Source organism: Salmo salar, chromosome 16 (genome assembly GCF_965601325.2).
Source record: "Salmo salar chromosome 16, fSalSal1, whole genome shotgun sequence".
Taxonomy (NCBI): Eukaryota; Metazoa; Chordata; class Actinopteri; order Salmoniformes; family Salmonidae; genus Salmo; species Salmo salar.
The window spans coordinates 33,217,249-33,242,612 of NC_138306.1; the positions used below are offsets into that span (position 1 = coordinate 33,217,249).

At 41.9% G+C, this 25,364-nt stretch overlaps 3 protein-coding genes across 7 annotated transcripts in view; 2 read left to right on the top strand and 1 right to left on the bottom strand.

Annotated features, from left to right (window-relative positions):
• Positions 1-274: 274 nt before the first annotated feature.
• bbs2 (Bardet-Biedl syndrome 2) lies at positions 275-6,813 on the bottom strand. Of its 2 annotated transcripts, none has more exons than XM_014148664.3 (18): positions 6,700-6,813; positions 5,357-5,485; positions 5,017-5,244; positions 4,718-4,843; positions 4,524-4,586; positions 4,300-4,377; positions 4,042-4,146; positions 3,814-3,900; positions 3,475-3,610; positions 3,239-3,378; positions 2,781-2,922; positions 2,213-2,384; positions 1,885-2,014; positions 1,606-1,728; positions 1,375-1,512; positions 1,148-1,260; positions 875-1,023; positions 275-763 (listed from the first exon to the last, which is right to left on the bottom strand). In XM_014148664.3, the coding sequence occupies exons 2-18, from the start codon at positions 5,471-5,473 to the stop codon at positions 657-659; spliced, it is 2,154 nt and encodes a 717-aa protein (XP_014004139.1). In that variant the 5' UTR covers positions 5,474-5,485; positions 6,700-6,813; the 3' UTR covers positions 275-656. The 2 variants fall into 2 exon arrangements, with proteins under 2 accessions (XP_014004139.1, NP_001135214.1); NM_001141742.1 differs by lacking the exon at positions 6,700-6,813 and adding an exon at positions 6,143-6,241.
• Positions 6,814-8,006: 1,193 nt separating this feature from the next.
• LOC106573723 (nuclear pore complex protein Nup93) overlaps positions 8,007-25,364 on the top strand; it is a 37,581-nt gene continuing 20,223 nt past the window's right edge. The window contains exons 1-5 of one of the 4 annotated variants that reach the window (XM_014149030.3): positions 8,007-8,196; positions 8,321-8,389; positions 8,560-9,218; positions 17,248-17,434; positions 19,686-19,803. In XM_014149030.3, coding sequence (XP_014004505.1) covers positions 17,256-17,434; positions 19,686-19,803 — 297 coding nt within the window. In that variant the 5' untranslated portion in view covers positions 8,007-8,196; positions 8,321-8,389; positions 8,560-9,218; positions 17,248-17,255. Of the gene's footprint in view, positions 8,197-8,320; positions 8,390-8,559; positions 9,219-13,149; positions 13,310-16,681; positions 16,794-17,247; positions 17,435-19,685; positions 19,804-25,364 lie in introns of those variants that run through there. The other 3 variants (XM_014149029.3, XM_045697168.2, XM_014149031.3) reach the window with 3 other exon arrangements.
• LOC100136589 (metallothionein A) lies at positions 8,172-8,763 on the top strand. Its single transcript, NM_001123677.1, has 3 exons — positions 8,172-8,196; positions 8,321-8,389; positions 8,560-8,763. The coding sequence occupies exons 1-3, from the start codon at positions 8,172-8,174 to the stop codon at positions 8,649-8,651; spliced, it is 186 nt and encodes a 61-aa protein (NP_001117149.1). The 3' UTR covers positions 8,652-8,763.

The following is a 25,364-nucleotide window of genomic DNA, read 5'->3' on the forward strand; positions in this document are numbered from 1 at the left end:
GATGCCAGCACAGCAACTGGAGACAGACTCCCAAGAATTTGGAGGAAGGGGGCATAATGATGAGGACCTAGCATACTTATTTGTCCGATAATGTACTTTTATCGTGGTGATCCTTGCAATATGGGACTATATGTTCTAGCCCCTAGCTGTCTAAAATGGCTGCAATTTAGGAGCAGGACTCAGTTCGCATGGTGAGACTGACATGGAATACATTTATTTAACTGACAAGACTTGAATACAAATACTACAAAGAAAAACTCAAAACACAGAAAAATTTAGTTATAAGACAGTAATTTAATTTAGTTACATTTCTTTCTGCACACACATAATACAGTTCCCTGTCTATTTACAATCTACAAAAAGTAAACATGTATCTCACTCTGCTGGTCCCATCTAACATTCAAGGAGTATAGTTCTTTGGCTACAAAACAACATATACAAGTTGACAGTTACTCCCAACCACTGACTCCTCTAAAACATCACTGCTGCCCAATGGCACCTGGGGGTCCAGGTGAGGCCAGTTTCTTCTTCTGGCCTTGCCACTAGAGAACTAGTCTTTCTTCACTCATGTAAAGCCTCCCCCGTTTCTCCCCCCAGACTGGCCTCTCAGGGATTCCAATCCCTTCAGGATTTCAGGCAACCACTGTGCGGTGCCCTCAGGAAGAGGCTGTGCCTGCTTTCATGATCTTGAACAGGACGTTGACATTGTTGTTTTTGATAGCGTCTCGGCAGGCTGTGATAACCTGATTCTTTGGCTTTCCCACTGAGCGAGACAATGAGGAAGAGAGGTTAGCAGAGATCTGAAACCTTTAAAACACACATGAAATTCTCTTCAAGCCTGATGCTTCACTAATCTCCGTCAACCCCTACTCACCTCTCAGTCTCCCTGCCCTCTGAATGGCCTGGTTGACAGACTTAAGGCAGGCGAGGAGAGCATTGTGATTGTTGGATCGGATCTTGTACTCATTGATTAGGTCTCTGTTCAGGTCATAGAGCTCAATGTAGCGCTTCTTCATGTTCCTTCTGTCAGGCACAAAGAAAGATGAAGGGATTAAAAAGAAAAACAGGTCATTATCACCTTATCGAGCCATGCAAAGGAATCCTACAGAAAAATCATGGAGGTGGTGGTTGGTATGTTGTCACTCACATGTCACCCATGAGCCGTGCATCCTCTGCCTGCACCAGCATGTTACGGATGTGATTAGAATGATCTGCTATGGCCGCCGTCAGCTTTTGGTGGACAGAGTGATAGTCATCTACCTGTTAAAACAATAGATGACAAAAATATGTTGGGCCTACCACACAAAATAATGAGAGAAATGGTTGGTAATGAGATAAATACTATTGGTGTGGAGGCTGAGGTGGGGAGTTTACCTCAGTTAGGGTCGTTCGCAGCTCCCCAAAGTATGTGGGGAAGTCTGCCTCTGCCTGTAGGTCCTCTATGGCCAGGAAGGAAGCCAGTGATTGGACTAGATCCCCTGCCAGGTCTATGTCGTCTGTGTTTAGTGTGATCTGATTGTAAAGAAAAGGGCAGGTGAAGGGTCCATTTTGAAATACTAGAGATATCCTGTGCACAGCGATACGTGTTAGGACATGTAGACATACCTCTCCACTAGTGCTTAGCATGCTGATGGTGAGTAGTCCTCCGCCACGTAGAGAGGTGAACGTCACGTCTGGGGTATCAATGCCCTCTAGTAGAAGGAAGTTCTGGTTCAGCCACATGACCACCTAAAGACAGAGAATACAACCATTTGATAGTGACAGTAACATTACTATGGAGCCAGAAGGGCTCAGAAGTCGCCACAGGTGACAGCACATGAAAGTGTGTGTGTGTGTGTAAGAGTAAGAGTAAGTGAGAGAGAGCAATACAGAGTTTGTGCTCACTCTCTGTGGCCTGTCGTTGATGGTGAAGGTAACTTTCCCAGTAGGTTGGGGGGCCTCAGGCTCAACATTAAGATCATACATGGAGAAGCGAGGCAGCTGACGTGTGATCTCAAAGACGTGGAACTGACTGCTGCAGGGAACAGAAGAAGCACAATCAAATTACAAAATGTTTTTTTTTTTTATTGGACAGAGCTAAAGTTCCACTGAAACTACAATGTTTGGATAATAAGAGTGAATTTCATTGGCAAATCAATTGTTCCAGACAATACACTAACACATCTATGCAGAAGACACATCTATGTCTCTTTCATCATTGAAATATGTGTACCTGCTCTTGCCGCCAACAAAAGCTTTGATGTGTAGATCCACAGGGATATCTTTGGGGGGAATGATGGGAACACGGATAGAACCACATAGATTCTGGGCACTGGGATGTACCACATGACTTTCACCCTCAAAAATTCCCTCAGCGAAAATCAGCACGGCTCGAATTATGGTCTCTGTAGAAGGAATGCCAAGAGGTCAGTACCCAGCCCACTCACTTACCACAGTAAGCCACATCAAATCAAAATCAAATAACATCACGTTACTGGTCGCATACACATATTTAGCAGATGTTATTGCAGGTGTAGCGAAATGCTTGTGTTCCTAGCTCCAACAGTGCAGTAATAAATACACGAGGCTGCGCATTCTGGAATTATAGGATGGTGAGTGTCATTGGTTTCAATGTGGGACAGGCTGAGGTTTGGTCAGCTTGGTGAGATTCTGTGTGGTTTTAGCTCTGTGTAAGTGAGCTGCTTACTGGGTATTGATGACAATGTAAATCTAGGGCATGAGTGTGTTAGTGGTCCGTGAAGATGGTAAGGAGGGTATCTGTGTGGGGTGATGGTGTTTACCATTCGGCGTGGAGATGCTGAGCTCTATATGTGACCTCTGGGACTCCGTGGCTTCTCTGACAGAGAGGACAGTCTGGAGCTGGGTATTGGCTGGTATCACCCCCATCTGGGTGTCCCGTTCTGAAGCTCCTGGGACAGCCTGCTACAGAGACACAGTCACAAAGAGGTATTTTACACTATGACACAAACACCATGAGTGTGTAGTCTGTACATAGTTAAGAGGTGGGAGGATCGTAGCGTTCTCCTCACAGTAACTGATATGTCTGAGAAAATGTGTCTTTGAATGTTGGTCTGGGGTGTGGGTGTATGCTTGTATGTGTGGGCTTTAATATTATAAGAATATAATGCTAACTTCAGAGAGTTTCAGCACATCTATGAATGTAAAAGTGTGTTTGGTTGTAGCTTTATCCTCATAGTTCTTTCTGTGAAAGTGTTTGTCAGTGTGTGTTCTTAGAAACCTTGGCATTCTCCTCATAGTTGCGTAGTTCCAGTAGCAGGTTCTGCCTGCGCTGACTCAGCTCTCGGATCAGATCCTGCTCCACACTGGAGTCCATCAGGTTCCCCTTCATCTCCTTACTGGCAGGCAGGTAGCCACGCACTGACAACCAGCACACAACACATTGGATGTCACTTACTGAAAACATACACACAAATAAACAATATTCAATAGCTATTGTGTTCCACATGTCTTTACCTTCTCCCTCCACAGAGGTACAGATGAGCTGGATCTGTCCATCCATGCGATAGTCCCCTTCCACCACTCCAGCCACAGAGGACGAGAAGTTGTCTTTGAAGATGACTTCACCTGTTCGATCGCTCCGTGCATCAATCTGTAAATGATGGTGAAGTCAAGGGGACTTACAACATTCCTTACACTTGGAGGAAAGGCTGGTGCCAAGTGCCAACCAGTTCCAGACAATGTGACAAAGTGAAGGATTAGAGAACTTTGGAAGACTCTTCTTGATTGGTGCTGTACTCATTTTAACAAATAGGTGCTAAATTGATTATCGACTGACACATCAAGGTGGTTTACCTTTCCATTGGACCAGCCTGTGATGAGTTCTACAACACCGTCAGCGTTAAGGTCAAATGCATGGATGCTCATTGCATGGTTCTTAGACTGCAGGGAGAAGGAGGAACCTTTATTGGCACATATTTAAACATAAAGCTGGTGCAAATGTAATATGCTTTGTGTAAAGTGACAGGGATGCATTTAGACAGAAAACAACCTAATATTCAGCCAATTCAAAACTTGCAGTACCTTGATTCTCCAGTAGCGGGCAGTGCGGTCATATACACCCACAGTGCCGTTGGCCAGAGCATAACCAAACCTGCTGCCATGCATATGACAGAGGGAGGTAACCGTCTGAATGACACAAAGAGAGAGCAATCAGCACACATCGTCTCTTTGCTGACACACAATGTACTATAAACATCAAGATCATAAAACATAATCAAATAGCATTACATTTTACATTTACATTAGAAACAACATGGCCTCATGTAAGATGAGCAATACCTCATTTTCAGCAATCTCAGCCACAAGTTCGTCTTCTTTGAATACCCTAATGTCAAAGTCCTCTGATCCGACAAGAAGCTGTAAAGACCAGAAAAAAACAGCATATTACCCATTTTAGGATCTAGTATAGGCCTATCTATTTAATAACACAACATCTGAAATCGTTGAGTTTTATATTTCAAAGTATTTGCTTTCATCTTTGGATAACAAATGAAATGCAACACCTCATTTTTTCCATCACCAGTAAAATCACAGAGCACCAATGATCGCACATTATCCCCCGTGACCTGAAAATGAACCCATAGAAACAAACATCAACAGTTATCACTTTTCTATTGCGTAAAAGTATTTTTATTTCAATTTCATTTTTGCACAACAGTTCACATAATCAAGAGAGTAAGAGGAACGTGAGCCATACCGTCCAGAACTGGTCACTCCCCTCATAGTCAAATCCTTGCAAAGCGCAGTTGCCTCCAATGATGGCGACGGGGGACTCAATGTTCCCCAATTTCCCTAAAACAATGGCATTGGCCCCATCTGTCACCTATAGAGAATATGATGTGAAAAAGGATATTACATCTTAATTTGCAACTTTGTATTCAGTTAATGATTCAGCAGGCAGATGGCTTATGTAATACTGCTGCTACAACAGAATCATGAGGCTGTACTGATATGTTATAACGTTGTGTCCAGTCCTTTGTACTGTCCTTGGCTCACCTCTCTGTAGAAGATGTCAGCATTGTCGTGTACGTCATAAGCCAGCAGGTTTGTCTGGGTGCCCACGAGGAGCGTGTCTCCAGTGGTGTTGGGTCCTAGTGTGCCAGCTGTCAGGCAGCTCACAGCCTGGTTGATATTGAGCAGAGAGATGTCCGAATCCTGGGCACTCTGACTCAGACGGTGGGCTGCCTGCCGCTGGCCACGTGTGTGAGGGTTATGGATAAACACCTGATGGAAGAGAGAAAATTGAATAACTTCACTGGAGTGCTATACTTCAATGCATACTTCATGCACACATGTAAATGGAGAAACAATCAAAGAGAACTGAGTGAGGCCATACCTTCCCTGCTTGTGTGGCTGCAGTAAGGCATGGGTGGATCCCATCAAACTTGCCCATTGTAACCATGCGAGGGTTGATTTTATGGTTCAGCTTGAGGGTGAATATAGGCACCAACATGGTGGCACAATCCTACAACAATAATAACCAATCATGGTACATATGGTGTGTGTGTGTGTGTGTGTGTGTGTGTGTGTGTGTGTGTGTGTGTGTGTGTGTGTGTGTGTGTGTGTGTGTGTGTGTGTGTGTGTGTGTGGTGTATGAAATCGAATCATTACTGCTAGAGAAACAAGGATGTTGTATCCCTCTTTCAATCTAGCAGATACTTGCAAACTACCCTAATGTTATAAACAGCTTACTCGTCGCCCGCTGGGTGTCCCGTTACCTAGCAACACTGGGCAGCTTGTCAAAGCTTTTCATCTAGCTAATCCCTGTAGTTTTCTCTCTAGTTAGCTATGTTCATTGGCTCCTCATTATCTTCAAAAATAGCCAACATTAGATAAACAGATAACTACAAAGATAGCATAGCTATGACCAATTAAAATAATGTTAGTACTCGAGTGCAACATTTGAGTAATTCACTTTCCTAATCATGAAGACATCCACGACTGGCACGAGACAGTCAGATTGATTGTAACTCATCACAGCTATTTACGTTAACGTTAGCTAACTAGCTAGCATGCTATCCACCATTTCCAGCTGCAACAAGACACGATATTTTTCAACATACAAAGCATTGCATTTTACGCATATGAATGGAACATGTGATAAGGTGAGATGATATCTTACCGAAGTCCTCGATGTTTAGCTGTCTTTAACTGTCAATGTTTATGGGTTAGCTAGCTACAAGCATGCTATGCTAACGTCCGAATACAAGGCAACAAGATGCTTTCCCTCTTGCAAATGACGTAACTTGTCACTCAAATCTTCTGAAGTTACTGAGGGGGTTCGATTAATCTCGCCCGGGCGCTCGTGTAAGCGTGTTTTGCACCGCCTGAAAGTTGGTAGCAACCGGGCTGCCTCCCGCACATGAGCCAGGTGCCCCGCATAAACACTGAGGGGGTTCGATTAATCTCGCCCAGGGAGCCCGTGTAAGCGTGTTCTGCACCGGATGAAAGTTGATTCCGTTCGTTTTGGAACCGTGCCGCGTTGAACGAATCAGATAATCGGACATTTCCGCGTTTCCTAATTCCGATTAGGATGTGAACGCAGTGATGTAAACGCAAAATCAGCTCAAAACAAAGTGATTTAGGAGCACTGGAGTAATGAGAAGGATTCTGTTTCAAATGCAAAAGTGATTGCTTTTGAGCTTTATTCCCAATTAAAACGAGTTAGAAAATTCAAACCTTTATTTAATGGAAAACGATGTTGTAGGCTTCTGGACGACACACCATGATGCCTTGTTGACAAAATGACAGAGCAAGGAGCAGATTACTGTTCGAGTTGAGAAAGGCGCTCCTCCCTCCCCGCTTTCGCCTGATGACGTGTGGGCCTTTTCCCGGTTCAACCTTGGCCAGCATAAAATAACTCCCTCACTTTATCGCGAGCACAACACTACACAGTACAAAGTGCTTTGAGGTAATCGTTGAATAAACAGGCTTCATTAAATTTTTCAACAATAAGTTTTAAAAAAAAACGTTTTATTTATTTTTACTCCAAAAAATAAGTTCCTCACCGGGAAAACATGTATTATATTCCATTATATTATATGTTTCTGTATTGACTATGATTCATATTATGGTAAATTACATGCTTAACTTTAACAAAAGTTCATATATCTTCATTTTATATGATGAAATATGAAATATTTTTTATGTTAGGCCAATGACAGTTCTGGTAGCATCACTGTTTTCATTACGGTCGTTTGTAATTAATTGTAGCTGGTACTGTCAGTGACTATTTGTATAACATGGCACAATGTTTGTGGTATGACACAGCTCAATTACTCAGGCAGGAGATTCAGGGAAAATACTAACAGTCAGTCGACGAGTGCAAAGTGATTTATTCTCATTAGAATGTTGCTCACGAGCGCTGCCCGTGTGCAAATAAGGGAAGCATGGACATGGAAGCTCTCAACACAGCACTAATGACAGCAAATTCACCCGGAAAAGTGACAAAAGAACAATTGCCCAACTGTTGTGTACCGTGTGCACAATAACGATGACTGTCCAGTCGAAAACCAGTCAATGTAGTGATTTATAGCCTAAATCGTCGTTTACATCTATTTGTCATAAACACTATACATTCAAATTCTTCCCGACAAGTTTACATCTAGAATTACATACATTTTCTCATTCTAAATCTAGAGCCTAGTAGTCCTAGATTAGATGTTCCTATAGGCTGTAACACTTTCAATCATCATGAATTTGAACAAGAAATTTAGTGTGCCTGTAAAATAACAATATCTGGTAACTAAACGTTAACGAAAGTCCAGACCCAGTGGGTTATTTGAAGGCATTCCTAAATAAATATAAATCCTAATCAATGTTTGCATAGTAACATAATGGGGAGCTGTATTTGAATGAATAATTTGTCAACAACATGGTAATTAGGCTATGTAGTCTATTGAAACAATAGGCTACTCTTCCCTTGATGGGAATGTTTTCGCTCTAGATAATAAACCGTGTGCAAGCAAGCCTATTATAATGATCTGTCTGCGAGAACCCGCGACTCTGTTTTGCACACCGCACCGGTCTGCCCGGACGCTATAAAGTCGAAGTCTCGCTAGCTAGACATTAAAAGCTGACAACACACCACTGACACCCAGCCAAACTACTACGATCCATTCGGATAAAGAAGGGAGCTCAAAAACTGGAAAATGGATCCTTGTGAATGCTCCAAAAGTAAGTTATCATGTACATTGATCAATTTATCAAGGACATAGGCTATGGATACGCCTTAAGCGTATTTATTTCGAAAATCTTACCAGGCAACAAGCAATTACCTGACTGAACTGTTTGTTTGTAGCTGGATCTTGCAACTGCGGTGGATCCTGCAAGTGCTCCAACTGTGCATGCACCAGTTGTAAGAAAGCAAGTAAGTGTTTCTGTTATATTCTAAATCCAACTAGTGTTATTAGGCCAATAGTCTTTTTTTTCTTATCGCTGGTGGCACTTTAAAGCCCCATGATTAACCTCAATTGCCTCATTAGTAGGCTACGCAGTAGTCTTTGGTCATCACTAATCGATTATTTTTCGGCCCATCAGGTTGCTGCGACTGCTGTCCTTCCGGCTGCAGCAAGTGTGCCTCAGGCTGCGTGTGCAAGGGCAAGACTTGTGATACCAGCTGTTGTCAGTGAGGCCTGGTGTATTACATCACAATGAAGTCCATTCCCTATGACTGACGTTGTACCATCTTGAGCATAGGTTTTGTACTTTGTCAAATGTAAGGCAATAAATTGCATCTAACTTATTCAAGTTTCTTTGACTTACTTGGGTTACTGGAGTTGTTGGGCTGTGGGACATAAGGGGTAAAATCATGTCTGTACTCAAAAGAGCAATTGCTCGCTTCTGGGAAACCAGTTTATCATTTTACTAAAATATGTTTAAATTGAGGCGCAAGATCGATCACCTTAACCAGCCAGCACAGCAGGTGGCGTGAGAGCTGATGACTACAAAGCGCAAGGTCTTGTTATGAGGCATGATCGCTGAGCGTTATAGTCCTTGGTGGAACCAGAACTCTTTGACGTGAGAAGTCGTCGCGGTAGCTATTAAGGAATATCAAGATGCCGCAGCGCTATTCCAAGTGGGATGCACTGAGGGGTTCGTGCTGACAGCCAGGCAAATGGCGTCCTTGACTGCAAGAACAAGATCTGTCAAGTGGCGTTTAAGGAGCTGCAGACTTAAAATACGGCGTAAGAGGTGAGGTAGGTCGGAAGGGGGAGAGGGTTTGTTAAAGAATTGTAGAAAGTGTGAAATGGAATTGAATGAGGGCGAAGTATTGGAGTTGACGTTCTCAGGTCAGGATTTTCTTGTTGCGTAAGTGGACCCTTGCCCTTCGGCTGACCTATTTGTGGTGTGGGTAACCAGAAGTGCTCTTGTGATTGTTTGTTTCTGCTGGTCAGAAGGAACAGGCGCTCCAAATGGGGGCAAGATGTATTAATTGTTTCAAGAAAGGTACGCCATTGAAAGGAGTGATTACTGGGGTAGCTGTGAAGTTGACCAACTGAAGGGGGAAGATTCCCGGTGTTTGGTGTGGCGTGAGTGGTGAAACGAGTTCTCTTTTGCGTTTTGGTATTGAGTCTTTGCCCGACAGTGTTATCCTGTACGAGCTTTTGTGCCGAATACATTACGTTACAGGTGTCTAGCTTATGGGCATGTGGAGGGAGGTTCCTAAGTGTGCTTAAAGGCACGAGACAAATCTAGCATTGGGGAAAGTAGTGTTAATTGTAGGGATGGGGATTCGAAATGACCGGTGAGAAGGGCAGGTTGAGGTTTCCAGGGTTAGAGTAGTGCAGAAGTTGTCATATGCTGAGGAAGATGGTTCATAGGGGAGGGAACCTGAGAGGAGTGGTGTGTAGTAGATATGTACCAGTACAGAGCGATAGGACAAGTGATGTTTCAGTAAGATTAGATTTATAGCAATGGTTATCAATTGTACTGCAGGGATGGAACTTAAGGCGCAGAAAATTGAGGTTGTGGTGGCAGCTGCAGAGATATTTTGGTGTGCAAGCTCTTGACGTCAGAAGAATTACAGGATGTGTTAAGTGGCGTCCCATCCTTTCAAATCAAATGTTATTGGTCACATACGTGTTTAGCAGATGTTATTGCGGGTGTAACGAAATGCTTGGGCTTCAAGCTCCGACAGGGCAGTAATATCTAACAGTTTCACAACATATACCAAAAATACACGTAAATCTAAGGAATGGGTTAAGAATATTTATTTAACCTTTAACTACAAGTCAGTTAAGAACACATTCTTATTTACAATGACGGCCTAGGGACAGTGGGTTAACTGCCTTGTTCAGGGGCAGAACGACAGATTTGTACCTCGTCAGCTCAGGGATTCGAGCTAGCAATCGTTTGGTTACTGGCCCAACACTCTAACCACTAGGCTACCTGCTGCCCCTATACATATATACATACAGTGCTGTGAAAAAGTATTTACCCCCTTCCTTATTTTTTTGCACATTATTCACACGTAAACGTTTGATCTGAAACATTTTAAACATTACACAAAGAAACTGCATTTTGTGTTGACTTGGGTTAAGTGAATCTATTAAGGGAAAAAAGCTATCTGAACCTTCATGGCCCGATGTTAAAAGTAATTGCCCCCTAATAACTGATTGTGACACCCTCAGCAACAACTGCAATCAAGCATTTGCAATTACTGGCAATGAGTCTTTCACTTCACTGTGGAGGGATTTTGGCCCACTCTTCTTTGCAGAATTGTTTTAATTCAGCCACATTGGAGGGTTTGAGAGCATGAAGCGCCTTTTAGGTCACGCCACAGCATATCAATCAGATTCAAGTCCGGACTTTGACTAGGCCGCTTTGACTAAGCCATTCAGAGGTGGACTTGCTGGTGTGTTTTGGATCATTGTCCTGCTGCAAAACCCAAGTGCGCTTCAGCTTGAGGTCACAAACTGATGGCTGGACATTCTCCTTCAAGATGTTTTGGTAGAGAGCAGAATTCATGGTTCCATCAATCACAGCAAGTCATCCAGGTCCTGAAGCAGCGAAGCAGCCCCAGACCATCACACTACCACCCCCATATTTGACTGTTGATATGATGTTCTTTTTCTGAAATGCTGTGTTACTTTTACACCAGATGTAACGGGACGCACACCTTCCAAAAAGTTAAACTTTTGTCTCGTCAGTCCACAGAATATTTTCCCAAAAGTCTTGGGGATCATTAAGATGTTTTTTTGCCAAAAGTGAGATGAGCCTTTATGTTCTTTTTGGTCAGCAGTGGTTTTTGCCTTGGAACTCTGCCATGGATGCCATTTTTGCCCAGTCTCTTTCTTATGGTTGCGTCATGAACACTGACCATAATTGTGGGTTCTTTTGTGACCTCTTGGATGAGTCGTCACTGTGCTCTTGGGGTAATTTTGGTAGGCCGGCCGCTCCTGGGAAGGTTCACCACTGTTCCAAATTTTCAATTACTTTGTCACATAGGGCCATGAAGGTTCGGATAGCTTTTTTCCCTTAATAAATAAAATTATCACTTAACTGCATTTTGTGTTTACTTAGGTTATCTTTGTGTAATATTACAATTTGTTTGATGATCTGAAACATTTAAGTGTGACGTGCAAAAAAATAAATCAGGAAGGAGGCAAATACTTTTTCACAGCACTGTATATGTCAGAGAGGCATTGGACTAAGACTCAGTGGCATAGTATAGAGTACAGTATATAAATATGAGATGGGTGATGCAATATTTACAAACAAGTAAAGTGACTAAGATACCATACTATAGAGTACAGTTTACACATGAGATGAGTAATGCAAGATAGGAGACATTATTAAAGTGCCTAGTGTTTAATTTCCTTAAAGTGGCTAGTGATTCCTAATCTATGTCTATAGGCAGCAGCCTCTGATGTGCTGGAGATGGCTGTTTAATAGTCAGTGGTGTAGTATAGAATACACTATATACATATGTAACAGCATAGCTTCCGTCCCTCTTCTCGCCCCTACCTGGGCTTGAACCAGGGACCCTCTGCACTCAACTGACACCCACGAAGCATCGTTACCAATCGCTCCACAAAAGCTGTGGCCCTTGCAGAGCAAGGGGAACAACTACTTCGAGGTCTCAGAGTGAGTGAAGTTACCGATTGAAACGCTATTGAAATGCTGAACGGAGGGCCGTATATGCATTCTGGAAGGTAGTATAGCAATGGTCAAGGGTTCTAGCAGCGCGAGTACAACAATCAATATGTTGATAGAATTTCGGGAGCCTTTTCCTCAAATTTGCTTTGTTAAAATCCCCAGCTACAATAAATTCAGCCTCAGGATATGTGGTTTCCAGTTTGCATAAAGTACAGTGAAATTCTTTGAGGGCCGCCGTGGTATCCGCTGGGGGGGGATTTAAGTTTCTGTATGTTATTACAGTTACACCATAAGTCGTTAATCATAAAACATATACCTCCACCCTTCTTCCCAGAGATATGTTTGTTCCTGTTGGTGCGATGTACTGAGAACCCAACTGGCTTTACAGAGTCAGACAGTGTATCTCGAGAGAGCCATGTTTCCGTGAAGGAGAGTATGTTACAATCCCTGGTGTCTCTCTGAAAAGCAACTCTCGCCTTGAGCTCATCAATTTTATTATCCAGAGATTGGACATTAGTGAGTAAAATACTCCGGAGCAGTGGGTGGTGTGCACGCTTCCTAAGTCGGACCAGAAGAACACCTCGAGTACCTCTTCTCCGCCGGCGTTGTTTTGGGTCAGCCTCTGGAATAAGTTCAATTGCTCTGGGGCGAGCAAACAAAGGATCCACTCCAGGGAAGTCGTAATCCTAGTCGTAATGCTGGAAGTTCTGGTGAGTTATCTTCCTGGCTGTATGTAAAGACAAAAAACAATTCCTGAGCCAATAACATAAAAAAATAGTACATAAATAAACAAAATACTACAAAGTTGCAGGGTGTTGGCCTGAAGTAGGACTAAATAGATTAATAGTGGGCTGGGGTTTTTTAAATATATTTTTTAGTGAGTTTACTGTTAGATCGTAGGGTATTTTGTTTAGTTGTCATGTATTTTTTTCAAGCAAGGTATAAGGGATTTAAACTCCAGTCTAGTAGGTGGCGGTATTACAACATTTATTGGATGGCAACCGCTATTAAACCTCATCGAAGAAGAATAAAACGAGGCCTCGTCCAATCAGGCTCGACCTCAGAAGTGCCGGGGTAAAACGTATCTCCGACTGGAAAACAAATGAGATAAGCGCAAAAGAGTGAAAACAACTGTCATAACTACTATTTGTGGAACAAGGGAAAGGATAATTTGCTGTCTAGGATTCATGTAAGTTACCCAGCTAATACGCGTTACAACAAGTTATGAACCTGCCGTTGCATGCCACTAGTTTAGCTATAGTTAGCTTGCTAAAGTGCTAGCTTGCTTTGTACCTGTAAAATAACTGATTCTTAAATGTGTAATTCGTATTAGTGTTGTTAGCTTTGGGACACAATGTCGGGAGTCTAATACACAGACTCCCGATGTTGTTGTGGGCAGTCGTATCAAAATCAGTTATTCTAGGCTTTCCACGCTAGTTAGCTAACCAGCCTAGTTGCTCATCGTGCCAAGGGGGCATGCGCGCGCTGGTTTCGATTCAGCTGTCATTGCGTGGCTGCATGCATCTTGATGCAGGTAATGCTCAGAAAACTCACAACTCGGTGAAAAGCTATGTAGTAACAACGTCAAGTTATTTACGCCGACATTGTGGACAACAGAGCAAAAGGCTCCAAACAGACAAATGACATTTCACATGCTATGGCAGAATAATAAACACTGACCAGTCCATCTCGACAACACAATTAACATGTTATTTACAAAATGTACGTTTCGAAAGATACACACGACGCTCAACGAAATTTGAGACAAAATGTCCACAGGAAAGTATCCTTTACCCGACTATTTTCAGCACTGGTACTGCAGTAGACATTTCTGGCACGTGCAAAATCATCATCTTCTATGATTATATTGGCGATCCCCACAATGTAATGTGCATCCCGCAACCTACTATGCGGGATGGAAACACGATTACCCCAAAAACTGAACTACCAAAAAAGAAATCCAACAACTTTTCTGTTAAAAATAAATAAATAAAACAGATCTGAATCCTACACGGACTCCAGGGGAACCTGGGAGGGCGGGTTTTCCGTCGCCAGTACCTCTTGCAAATCTTCTGATATAAAATCCTTGAGTCCCAAAAACTTTTCTGCTGCAGCCACAATAATGTGTCTTTTGTTCGACTTCTTTGAGACTTGTGTGGTACAGTTTGACTGGAAATGAACGCAACAAAATACACTTTTTTTTATTTTAAATATATATTTTATTTTTAAAGTTATTCCACAACAATACAACACAGCTAGAGTAAGTACTATGACAAAAGGTAAATCAACCCCCCCCCCCCATTAAAACAATGGCAAAATACAAATAATGAGTTAAATTGGAATAGTAATAATACTAATGACTAAATAAGACAAATGACAAGAGATACCAACATATGCACAAAGCAATACAAACAGTACATTACAGAGAGACAATAGCTGCATCAATCTACATTGATCTACAAGCTCACATCCACCAACCTCAATGGAAGTGTTTCCATATAGTTCAGGAATGGCTGCCATATTTTCACAAAGTGGTAGAATTTATTTCTGAAAGCATAGGTAATCTTCTCCAGAGGAATCTACTTACTCATTTCAGAGAGCCATCTTGTAATTGGGAGAGGGAAATCCGATTTCCATGTCAATGCAACACATTTTCTTGCAAGGGCGATTTTTCTGTAAATTTCATTACAATCAATCCTTAGGGTCTTTTTAACATAAAACATCGATAATATTCCAACCGGACAATAGCGTATTCATTACAGAAGAAAAAGAATGAGCGGCGCTCCAAACGTGCCCGCGCAGTAAACAACTCACTGCTCCCAGGCAGTCCACTCATTGACTGAGCTATTCTCTGCCCAGTAACAGGAGACGCAAGGCTGTTGACAGCCAATGGAAGCCTTAGGAAGTGCAAAATGACCCCACAGACACTGTAGTTTGAACAGGGATTAGATAGAAAAATTACTAATCACTTCCTGGTTGGATTTTTTTCTCAGGTTTTTGCTTGCCATATGAGTTCTGTTATACTCAGACATCATTCAAACAGTTTTAGAAACTTCAGTGTTTTCTATACAAATCTACTAATAATATCCATATCTTAGTTTCTGGGAGTGAGTAGGAGGCCGTTTACTCTGGGCACGTCAGTCATCCAAGCGACTCAATACTGCCACCATCCATAAGAAGTTAACGCAACAATTTCAACAATTTTACTGAGTTCCAGTTCCTATAAGGAAATCAGTCAATTGTCTAAAACTCATTAGGCCTTAATCTATTAATTTCACATGACTGGGCAGGGGTGCACCCATGGGATGGCATAGGCCCACACACTGGGCAGCCAGGCCCAGCCAATCCGAATGAGATTTTCCCCACAAAAGGGCTTTATTACTGACAGAAATACTCCTCAGTTTCATCGGGTGTCTGGTCTCAGACGATCCCGCAGGTGAAGAAGCCGGATGTGGAGGTCCTGGGCTGGTGTGGTTCCACATGGTCTGCGGTTGTGAAGCCGGTTGGACATACTGCCAAATTTTCCAAACGACGTTGGTAGAGAAATGAACATTAAATTCTCTGGCAACAGTTTTTTTTTAAATGGTTGCAAATGTATAAAAAAATGAAATATTCTATTTACATAACCTTTACTCAGTACTTTTTTGAAGCACCTTTGGCAGCAAGTACAGCCTCGAGTCTTCTTGGGTATGACGCTACAAGTTTGGCACACCTGTATTTGGGGAGTTTCTCCCATTCTTCTCTGCAGATCCTCTCAAGCTCAGTCAGGTTGAATGGGGAGTGTTGCTGCACAGCTATTTTCAGGTGTCTCCAGAGATTTTAGATAGGGTTCAAGTCCGGGCTCTGGCTGTGGCACTCAAGGACATTCGGAGACTTGTCCCGAAGCCACTCCCGTGTTGTCTTGGCTGTGTGCTTAGGGTCATTCTCTTGTTGGTGAACCTTCGCCCCAGTCTGAGGTCCTGAGCACTCTGGAGCAGGTTTTTATCAAGGATCTCGCTGTACTTTACTCTGTTCATCTTTCCCTCGATCCTGACTCCCAGTCCCTAGCGCTGAAAAACATCCCCACAGCATGATGCTGCCACCAACATGCTTCACCGTAGTGATTGTGTTAGGTTTCCTCCAGACATGACGCTTGGCATTCAGGCCAAAGAGTCCAACTTGGTTTCATCAGACCAGAGAATCTTGTTTCTCATGGTCTGTGAGGCCTTTAGGTGCCTTTTGGCAAACTACAAGCAGGCTGCCGTGCCTTTTACTGAGGAGTGGCTTCCGTCTAGCCACTCTACCATAAAGGCTTGATTGGTGGAGTACTGAAGAGATGGTTGTCTTTCTGAAAGGTTCTCCCACCTCCACAGAGGAAATCTGGAGCTCTGTCAGAGTGACCATTGGGTTCTTGGTCACCTCCCTGACCAAGGCCCTTCTCCCCCAATTGCTCAGTTTGGCCTGGGGGCAAGCTCTAGGAACATTCTTGGTGGTTCCAAACTTATTCCATTTAAGAATGATGGAGGCCACTGTTTTTGGGGACCTTAAATGCTGCAGGAAATGTTTTGTTACCCTTCCCCAGATCTGTGCCTCGACACAATCCTGTCTCGGAGCTCTACGGACAATTCCTTCGACCACATGGCTTGGTTTTTGCTCTGACATGCACTTTCAACTGTGGGACCTTATATAGACAGGTGTGTGCCTTTCCAAATCATGTCCAATCAATTGAATTTACCACAGGTGGACTTCAATCAAGTTGTAGAAACATCTCAAGGATGATCACTGTAAAAATGATGCACCTGAGCTCAATTTTGAGTCTCATAGCAAAGGGGCTGAATACTTATGTAAATAAGGTATTTCTGTTTTTTATTTTGAAAACATTTGCAAAAATGTCTAAGAACCTGTTTTCACTTTGTCGTCATGGGGATTTGTGTGTTGATTGTTTAGGAACATTTTTTTATTTTATCCATTTTAGAATAAGGCTGTAACGTAACAATGTGGAAAACGTCTAGGAGTCTGAATACTTTCCGACTGCACTGTAACACACTATCATGTGACTCAATCTGGTACAGCCATAAAGATTGCATGTAATTTAATCCAGAATAGTCATTGGTTTTTAATCCAGCCATTCTGTCCTTTAACTTCTAGTGGTTGCCATGGAAGCGGAGGGCTTTGGAGAGCTCCTGCAGCAGGCGGAGCAGCTTGCGGCGGAGACTGAGGCTGTGTCTGAGCTTCCCCATGTTGAGAGGAACCTTCAGGAGATCCAGCAGGCTGGAGAGAGACTACGTTCCCGCACCCTAACCCGAACGTCGCAAGACGCTGCTGACGTGAAAGCGTATGTTCCCTCTTGTGTATCAGTCAGTCACAGATATTTATTTTATTTTAGAGATTATCCACACATTGAAATCACATGTGAAGTGTAGGCCAGTTCCCTTTTCTAGTAATATCTCATTATTTCCCCTGTAATGAACGAGGCTGATGGTAGTAAGATGTTGAAGTCATCTGCACAAAAGCTCATCATTGTGATTGGTTATTTTTCAGATGACAATACATCTGACTGCGTTTGGACTACTTGCAATTATGTGATATTGTCACTATTGTGTGTGAAATAGAGGACAGATATGTTTCATCAGTATTTGTACTCTTGGACACCCAGTTTATTGGAGCTGTTCTGTTATAGGAGATGTCTTTAAGAACGGATTTATGATGGCAGGTTAATGCTGCTCCCCACATTTCACTGGCATATGAAACGCAGTGTAGCTCTGTTATGTTCTGCATTGCAGTGAACTTACTTCATGCTCCTCATGCCCTCTAGAGCAGTGGTTTCCAAACTTTTTATAGTCCTGTACCCCTTTAAACATTCAACCTCCAGCTGCGTACCCCCTCTAGCACCAGAGTCAGCGCACTCTCAAATGTTGTTTTTTGCCATCATTGTAAGCCTGCCACACACCCTATACAATACATTTATTAAACATAAGAATGAGTGAGTTTTTGCCACAACCCAGCTTGTGGTAAGTGACAGAGCTCTTATAGGACCAGGGCACAAGTAATAATAATAAATATTTTTGCTCTTTTATTTAGCCATCTTACATATAAACACTTATTTGTTCATCAAAAATGGTTAACTCACCACAGCTTAATGAGAAGGGTGTGCTTGAAAGGATGCACATAACTCTGCGATGATGGGTTGTATTGGAGAGAGTCTCAGTCTTAAATCCTTTTCCACACACAGTCTGTGCCTGTATTTAGTTTTCATGCTAGTGAGGGCCGAGTATCCACTCTCACATAGGTACGTGGTTGCAAAGGGCATCAGTCTTAACAGCGCAATTTGCCAAGGCAGGATACTCTGAGCGCAGCCCAATCCATCTGACAGGGGCTTCTGATTAAATACAATTTTCACAGAACCGCTTGTTGCAATTTCGATGAGGCTGTCTTGTTCAGATATCGGTAAGTGGACTGGAGGCAAGGCATGAAAGGGATAACGAATTCAGTTGTTTGTGTCATCCGTTTTGGGAAAGTACCTGCGTAATTGCTCACCCAACTCACTCATGCTTCGCTATATCACATTTGACATTGTCCGTAAGCTTGAGTTCATTTGCACACAAAAGAATCATACAATGATGGAAAGACCTGTGTGTTGTCCTTGTTAATGCAGACACAGAAGAGCTCCAACTTCTTAGCCTCAATTTTGTCCTGCACATTGAATATAGTTGTGGAGAGTCCCTGTAATCCTAGATTCAGATCATTCAGGCGAGGAAAAAACATCACCCAGATAGGCCAGTCGTGTGAGAAATCCGTCATCATGCAAGCGGTCAGACAAGTGAAAATTAAAGAACACTTTAAGCTCGTCTCTCAATTAAAAAAACCTGTCAATACTTTGCCCCTTGATAACCATCGCACAATATGATGTAAAAGCGTTACATGGTCGCTGCCCATATCATTGCATGGTGTAGAAAATACACGAGAGTTCAGGGCCTTGCTTTAACAAAGTTAACCATTTTCACTGTAGTGTCCAAAACGTCTTTCAAGCTGTCAGGTATTCCTTTGTCAGCAAGAGCCTCTTGGTGGATGCTGCGGTGTACCCATGTGGTGTCGGGAGGAACTGCTTGCACGCGCGTTACCACTCCACTGTGTCTCCCTGTCATGGCTTTTGCACCATCAGTACAGATACCAACATGAGCAGCAGCTACGTTTGGCTACACACGGACCGTTAGTGGAACTCCCGCGAGAGAGTAACAGTTAATGTGATTGGATGTTAATTATTTGACTAGGCTCCCTGTATTTGACATTGTGTTGTTATTTTGCTGAACATCTAGATGGTGTAATTTTATTTTTGGCAGTGAAACGAGGCTACTCAGGCAAGGGAAAAAAACTCACCCAAATGTATAGCCCTGTTGGAAAATATAAATGGACTGTTTGAAAATGTGAAGGGGAAAAAAACAACAAAAAATTAAATACTAAAAATAAAATCACATTTTTATTTGGCTTACCCCCGACGGCTTTGCGCGTACCCCAGTTTGGGAATACCTGCTCTAGAGGATACTATACTAAACAAACACAATCTACTCTTCCTCTGTTCCCTGTAGCTCTATCCTCCTGGGTTCCAGAGGCCTGGACATCTTCCACATCTCCCAGCGTCTGGAGAGCCTGAGTGCTGCCACCACCTTTGAACCTCTGGAGCCAGTGAAAGACACTGACATCCAGGTATTCATTTCAGACTGTCTCTACGAGTGTGGGGCTGCTTTTACATCCACACCTGTTCTCTGGTATGTCACAACCTTCTCTTCTGCGTTTTTCAGAGGCAAAGGCAGCCGGGCAAGTGATGGTAATGAATATTTTTGAGTTGGTAATGATGCTCTAGTCAAACTGGCAGTTTCATATCCGGTTCTGTTAATGTCACAGCTGAGGTTTACTGCGTCATGATTTTGTTATGCTGACAGGAAACAAGCTGACGGATTCTGTTGGAGGATCATTGCAGTTTCTTATTGTTGGAAGTATTAGAAATGTTGTGTGTCTAGGAAAAGATGTCTGATGTGTATAGTGTCCAAATCTTTACTCATCATTCTGTATATTAAACCCACTGCCTGGAGTGCTGACAGTTTGCAATTCAAACGCATGCACAAAAGTTAACCCAACGTCCTTTGATTGGATTCGAACTGTCTTTGGTAGATGTCTGTGATTTACATTTGATTGGATTTGAACTGTCTTTGGTAGAGGTCTATGTGATTTACATTTGGGGGCATTGAACTGTCTTTGGTACAGTTGAAGTCAGATGTTTACATACACCTTAGCAAAATACATTTAAACTCAGTTTTTCACAATTCCTGACATTTAATCCTAGTAAAAATTCCCTGTCTTAGGTCAGTTAGGATCACCACTTCATTTGAAGAATGTGAAATGTCAGAATAATAGTAGAGAGAATGATATATTTCAGCTTTTATTTCTTTCATCACATTCCCAGTGGGTCAGAAGTTTACATACACTCAATTAGTATTTGGTATCATTGCCTTTAAATTGTTTAACTTGGGTCAAACGTTTCAGGTAGCCTTCCACAAGCTTCCCACAATAAATTGGGTGAGTTTTGGCCCATTCCTCCTGACAGAGCTGGTGTAACTGAGTCAGGGTTGTAGTAGAGGTCGACCGATTAATCGGAATGGCCGATTAATTAGGGCCGATTTCAAGTGTTCATAACAATCTGTAATCGGTATTTTTGGACACGTATTTTTGGATTTGTTCTTAAAAAAAAAAAATGTTTTTATAATTATTATTATTATTTTTTTTATTACACCTTTATTTAACTAGGCAAGTCAGTTAAGAACACATTCTTATTTTCAATGACGGCCTAGGAACGGTGGGTTAACTGCCTTCTTCACGGGCAGAACGACAGATTTTTACCTTGTCAGCTCGGGGATTCAATCTTGCAACCTTACGGTTAACTAGTCCAACGCTCTAACCACCTGCTTTACATTGCACTCCATGAGGAGCCTGCCTGTTACGCGAATGCAGTAAGAAGCCAAGGTAAGTTGCTAGCTAGCATTAAACTTATCTTATTAAAAACAATCAATCAATCAATCATAATCACTAGTTAACTACACATGGTTGATGATATTACTAGTTTATCTAGCCTGTCCTGCGTTGCATATAATCGATGCGGTGCGCATTCGTGAAAAAGGACTGTCGTTGCTCCAACGTGTACCTAACCATAAACATCAATCTCTTACTTAAAATCAATACACAAGTATATATTTTTAAACCTGCATATTTAGTTAATATTGCCTGCTAACATTAATTTATTTTAATTAGGGAAAATGTGTCACCTCTTGCAACAGAGTCACGGTATATACAGTGTGAAGACTATTTCTTCCTAACAAAGACGGCCAACTTCGCCAAACGGGGATGATTTAACAAAAGTGCATTTGTGAAAAAAGCACAATCGTTGCACGACTGTACCTAACCATAAACATCAATGCCTTTCTTAAAATCAATACACAGCAGTATATATTTTTAAACCTGCATAGTTAGCTAAAAGAAATCCAGGTTAGCAGGCAATATTAACCAGGTGAAATTGTGTCACTTCTCTTGCGTTCGTTGCACGGAGAGTCAGGGTATATGCAACCGTTTGGGCCGCCTGGCTCGTTGCGAACTAATTTGTCAGAATTTTACGTAATTATGACATAACATTGAAGGTTGTACAATGCAACAGGAATATTTAGACTTAGGGATGCCACCTGTTAGATAGAATACGGAACGGTTCCGTATTTCACTGAAAGAAAAAAACGTTTTGTTTTCGAGATGATACTTTCCGGATTCGACCATATTAATGACCTACGGCTCGTATTTCTGTGTGTTTATTATATTATAATTAAGTCTATTATTTGATAGAGCAGTCTGACTGAGCGGTGGTAGGCACCAGCAGGCTCGTAAGCATTCATTCAAGCTTTTTTATGGTGGTTTTGGAGCAGTGGCTTCTTCCTTGCTGAGCGGCCTTTCAGGTTATGTCGATATGGGATTCGTTTTACTGTGGATATAGATACTTTTGTACCCGTTTCCTCCAGCATCTTCACAAGGTCCTTTGCTGTTGTTCTGGGATTGATTTGCACTTTTCGCACCAAAGTACGTTCATCTCTAGGAGACAGAACGTGTCTCCTACCTGAGTGGTATGACGGCTGCGTGGTCCCATGGTGTTTATACTTGTGTACTATTGTTTGTACAGATGAACGTGGTACCTTCAGGCGTTTGGAAATGGCTCCCAAGGATGAACCAGAGTTGTGGAGGTCTCCAATTTTTTTTCTGAGGTCTTGGCTGATTTTCTTTTCATTTTCCCATGATGTCAAGCAAAGAGGCACTGAGTTTGAAGGTAGGCCTTGAAATACATCCACAGGTACACCTCCAATTGACTCAAATGATGTCAATTAGCCTATCAGAAGCTTCTAAAGCCATGACATCATTTTCTGGAATTTTCCAAGCTGTTTAAAGGAGAATATAACACAATAGATCTGGTAGAAGATTACACAAAGAAATAACCAACCTTTTTTTTTTTACCACCATCTTTGAAATGCAAGAGAAAGGCCACTGTTATAGCCGTCACTCTGTTTGTAATTCCGATAGTGTCCACAAGATGGCAGCAGTGTATGTGCAAAGTTTCAGATGGATAACTTGGAGTATGAGTGATCCTCAAGACTTTTAGTGTGAAGTCCCCAGGTACATTTGGGCAGATTGTGAAAAAGACATTCATATTCCATTTTTCTGCAAGAATAATGTCAAATCTGTACACTTGGACTTTGATTTTGCTTTTCAAGTATTAGGAGCCATATTATAAGTTCAACATTTGCAAAACAACCAGTTTTCTTAACTTCATAGCTCTGAATATCCTTATAATTTTTGTCCAAAATGAAAAGGCATGCTGTCGTACAAGGTTAGTACCTACATTTTACAACATGTACATGGTTTCCAGATTTTTCCGTGAAGCCCATGTCATTGGCTATCTAGCTAGCTTTGTTCGACCTTGATTGGTGCTTATTTGACAAAGATACATTCGTTCAAGTGATGGCCGCCCGCATCATCTGCGCGCCATGAAGGTGTCGCTCTCTGACCAAATATGGTGTTCTATAGGATATACTACACCCCAAATGAAATAGGGAAGTCTTGTTACCTTCCAGGATCTCTGAGGAATAGATACGAACGTGATTTGACTCATTCAAACAACGTTTAGGGTTAGATTTTCACAGATTCCTTTTTTGCAAAATGAACGAGTGGATATAGAAAATCGATCATGCGTGCTATATGGACCTTTTTTAGGATATGGAAAAGGATTTTATCTAACAAAACGACACTTCATGTTATCTCTGGGACCCTTTGGATGATAACTAAGAGCAAGATTTCAGAATGTAAGTACATATTTCGCCTTTAGAGGTGAATTTATCAAACCTGTTGCGTTGAAAAGTGTTTTGTTAGGAGCTCTTCTCAAACAATAGCATGGCATTTTTTGGGCAGTAATAGCTGTTCTAAATTGGATAGTGCAGTTATATTAACAAGAATTTAAGCTTTCAGCCGATATAACACACTTATATGTACCAACGTTTGTTTCTCTAAAATCTGCTATCTTGACATAATGCGCTGCATAATTAGCTTTCACCTGGTCAGTCTTATGATTCCTTATTGGTGGTGTCTGTGAAATCCACTCCAATCAATGTAGATGAAGGGGAGGAGACCTGTTAAAGAAGGATTTTGAAGCATTGAGACATGGATTGTGTATGTGTGCCATTCAGAGGATGAATAGGCAACACAAAAGATTGAAGTGCCTTTGAACGGCGTATGATTGGCGCACTGGTTTAAAAAAGTTTTGTGTCAAGAACTGCAACACTGCTGGGTTTTTCACGCTCAACAGTTTCGTGTCTGTATCACAAATACATACGGGAACCTGAATCCCTGTAGAACGCTTTCGACACCTTATACAGTCGTGGCCAAAAGTTTTGAGAATGACACAAATATTAATTTTCACAAAGTCTGCTGCCTCCAGTTTGTATGATGGCAACTTGCATATACTCCAGAATGTTATGAAGAGTGATCAGATGAATTGCATTTAATTGCAAAGTCCCTCTTTGCCATGCAAATTAACTGAATCCCCAAAACATTTCCACTGCATTTCAGCCCTGCCACAAAAGGACCAGCTCACGTCAGTGACTCTCTCGTTAACCTCTTACATCTAGACGTTCCGCTAGCGGAACACCACTCCAATATCCAATGATAAGGTGTGGCGCGAAATACAAACTCCTCGAAAATCCGAAAACTTCAATTTTTCAAACGTATGACTATTTTACACCATTTTAAAGACAAGACTCTCCTTTATCTAAACACACTGTCCGATTTCAAAAAGGCTTTACAACGAAAGCAAAACATTAGATTATGTCAGCAGAGTACCCAGCCAGAAATAATCAGACACCCATTTTTCAAGCTAGCATATAATGTCACAAAAACCAAAACCACAGCTAAATGCAGCACTAACCTTTGATGATCTTCATCAGATGACACTCCTAGGACATGATGTTATACAATACATGCATGTTTTGTTCAGTCAAGTACATATTTATATCAAAAACCAGCTTTTTACATTAGCATGTGACGTTCAGAACTAGCATTCCCACCGAACACTTCCGGTGAATTTACTAAATTACTCACGATAAACGTTCACAAAAAACAACAATTATTTTAAGAATTATAGATACAGAACTCCTTTATGCAATCGCGGTGTCCGATTTTAAAATAGCTTTTCGGTGAAAGCACATTTTGCAATATTCTGAGTAGATAGCTCGCCATCACGGGCTAGCTAATTTGACACCCACCAAGTTTGGTACTCACCAAACTCAGATTTACTATAAGAAAAATTGGATTACCTTTGCTGTTCTTCGTCAGAATGCACTCCCAGGACTTCTACTTCAACAACAAATGTTGGTTTGGTTCCAAATAATCCATAGTTATATCCAAATAGCGGCGTTTTGTTCGTGCGTTCAAGACACTATCCGAAGGGTGACGCGAGGACGCGTATCGTGACAAAAAAAATCCTTAATATTCCATTATCGTACTTCGAAGCATGTCAAACGCTGTTTAAAGTCCATTTTTATGCGATTTTTCTCGTAAAAAAGCGATAATATTCCGACCGGGAGACGTCCTTTCCGTTCAAAGACTCAAAATCTAAAATGGACACTTCACGTGCACCCGCGCGCCCGTCTCATTGTTCTCAGATCGACCACTTACCAAATGCGCTA

Excerpts from the sequence above, each read along its gene's own strand:
- LOC100136589 (NM_001123677.1), top strand. The coding sequence starts at position 8,172 with ATGGATCCTTGTGAATGCTCCAAAA. Across the intron at positions 8,197-8,320 it reads TCCTTGTGAATGCTCCAAAA|CTGGATCTTGCAACTGCGGT; the intron begins GTAAGTTATCAT and ends GTTTGTTTGTAG. Across the intron at positions 8,390-8,559 it reads CACCAGTTGTAAGAAAGCAA|GTTGCTGCGACTGCTGTCCT; the intron begins GTAAGTGTTTCT and ends TCGGCCCATCAG.
- bbs2 (XM_014148664.3), bottom strand. The coding sequence starts at position 5,473 with ATGTTGGTGCCTATATTCACCCTCAAGCTGAACCATAAAATCAACCCT. Across the intron at positions 1,513-1,605 it reads TGCTAAGCACTAGTGGAGAG|ATCACACTAAACACAGACGA; the intron begins GTATGTCTACAT and ends CTTTACAATCAG. Across the intron at positions 1,261-1,374 it reads TGCGAACGACCCTAACTGAG|GTAGATGACTATCACTCTGT; the intron begins GTAAACTCCCCA and ends TTGTTTTAACAG.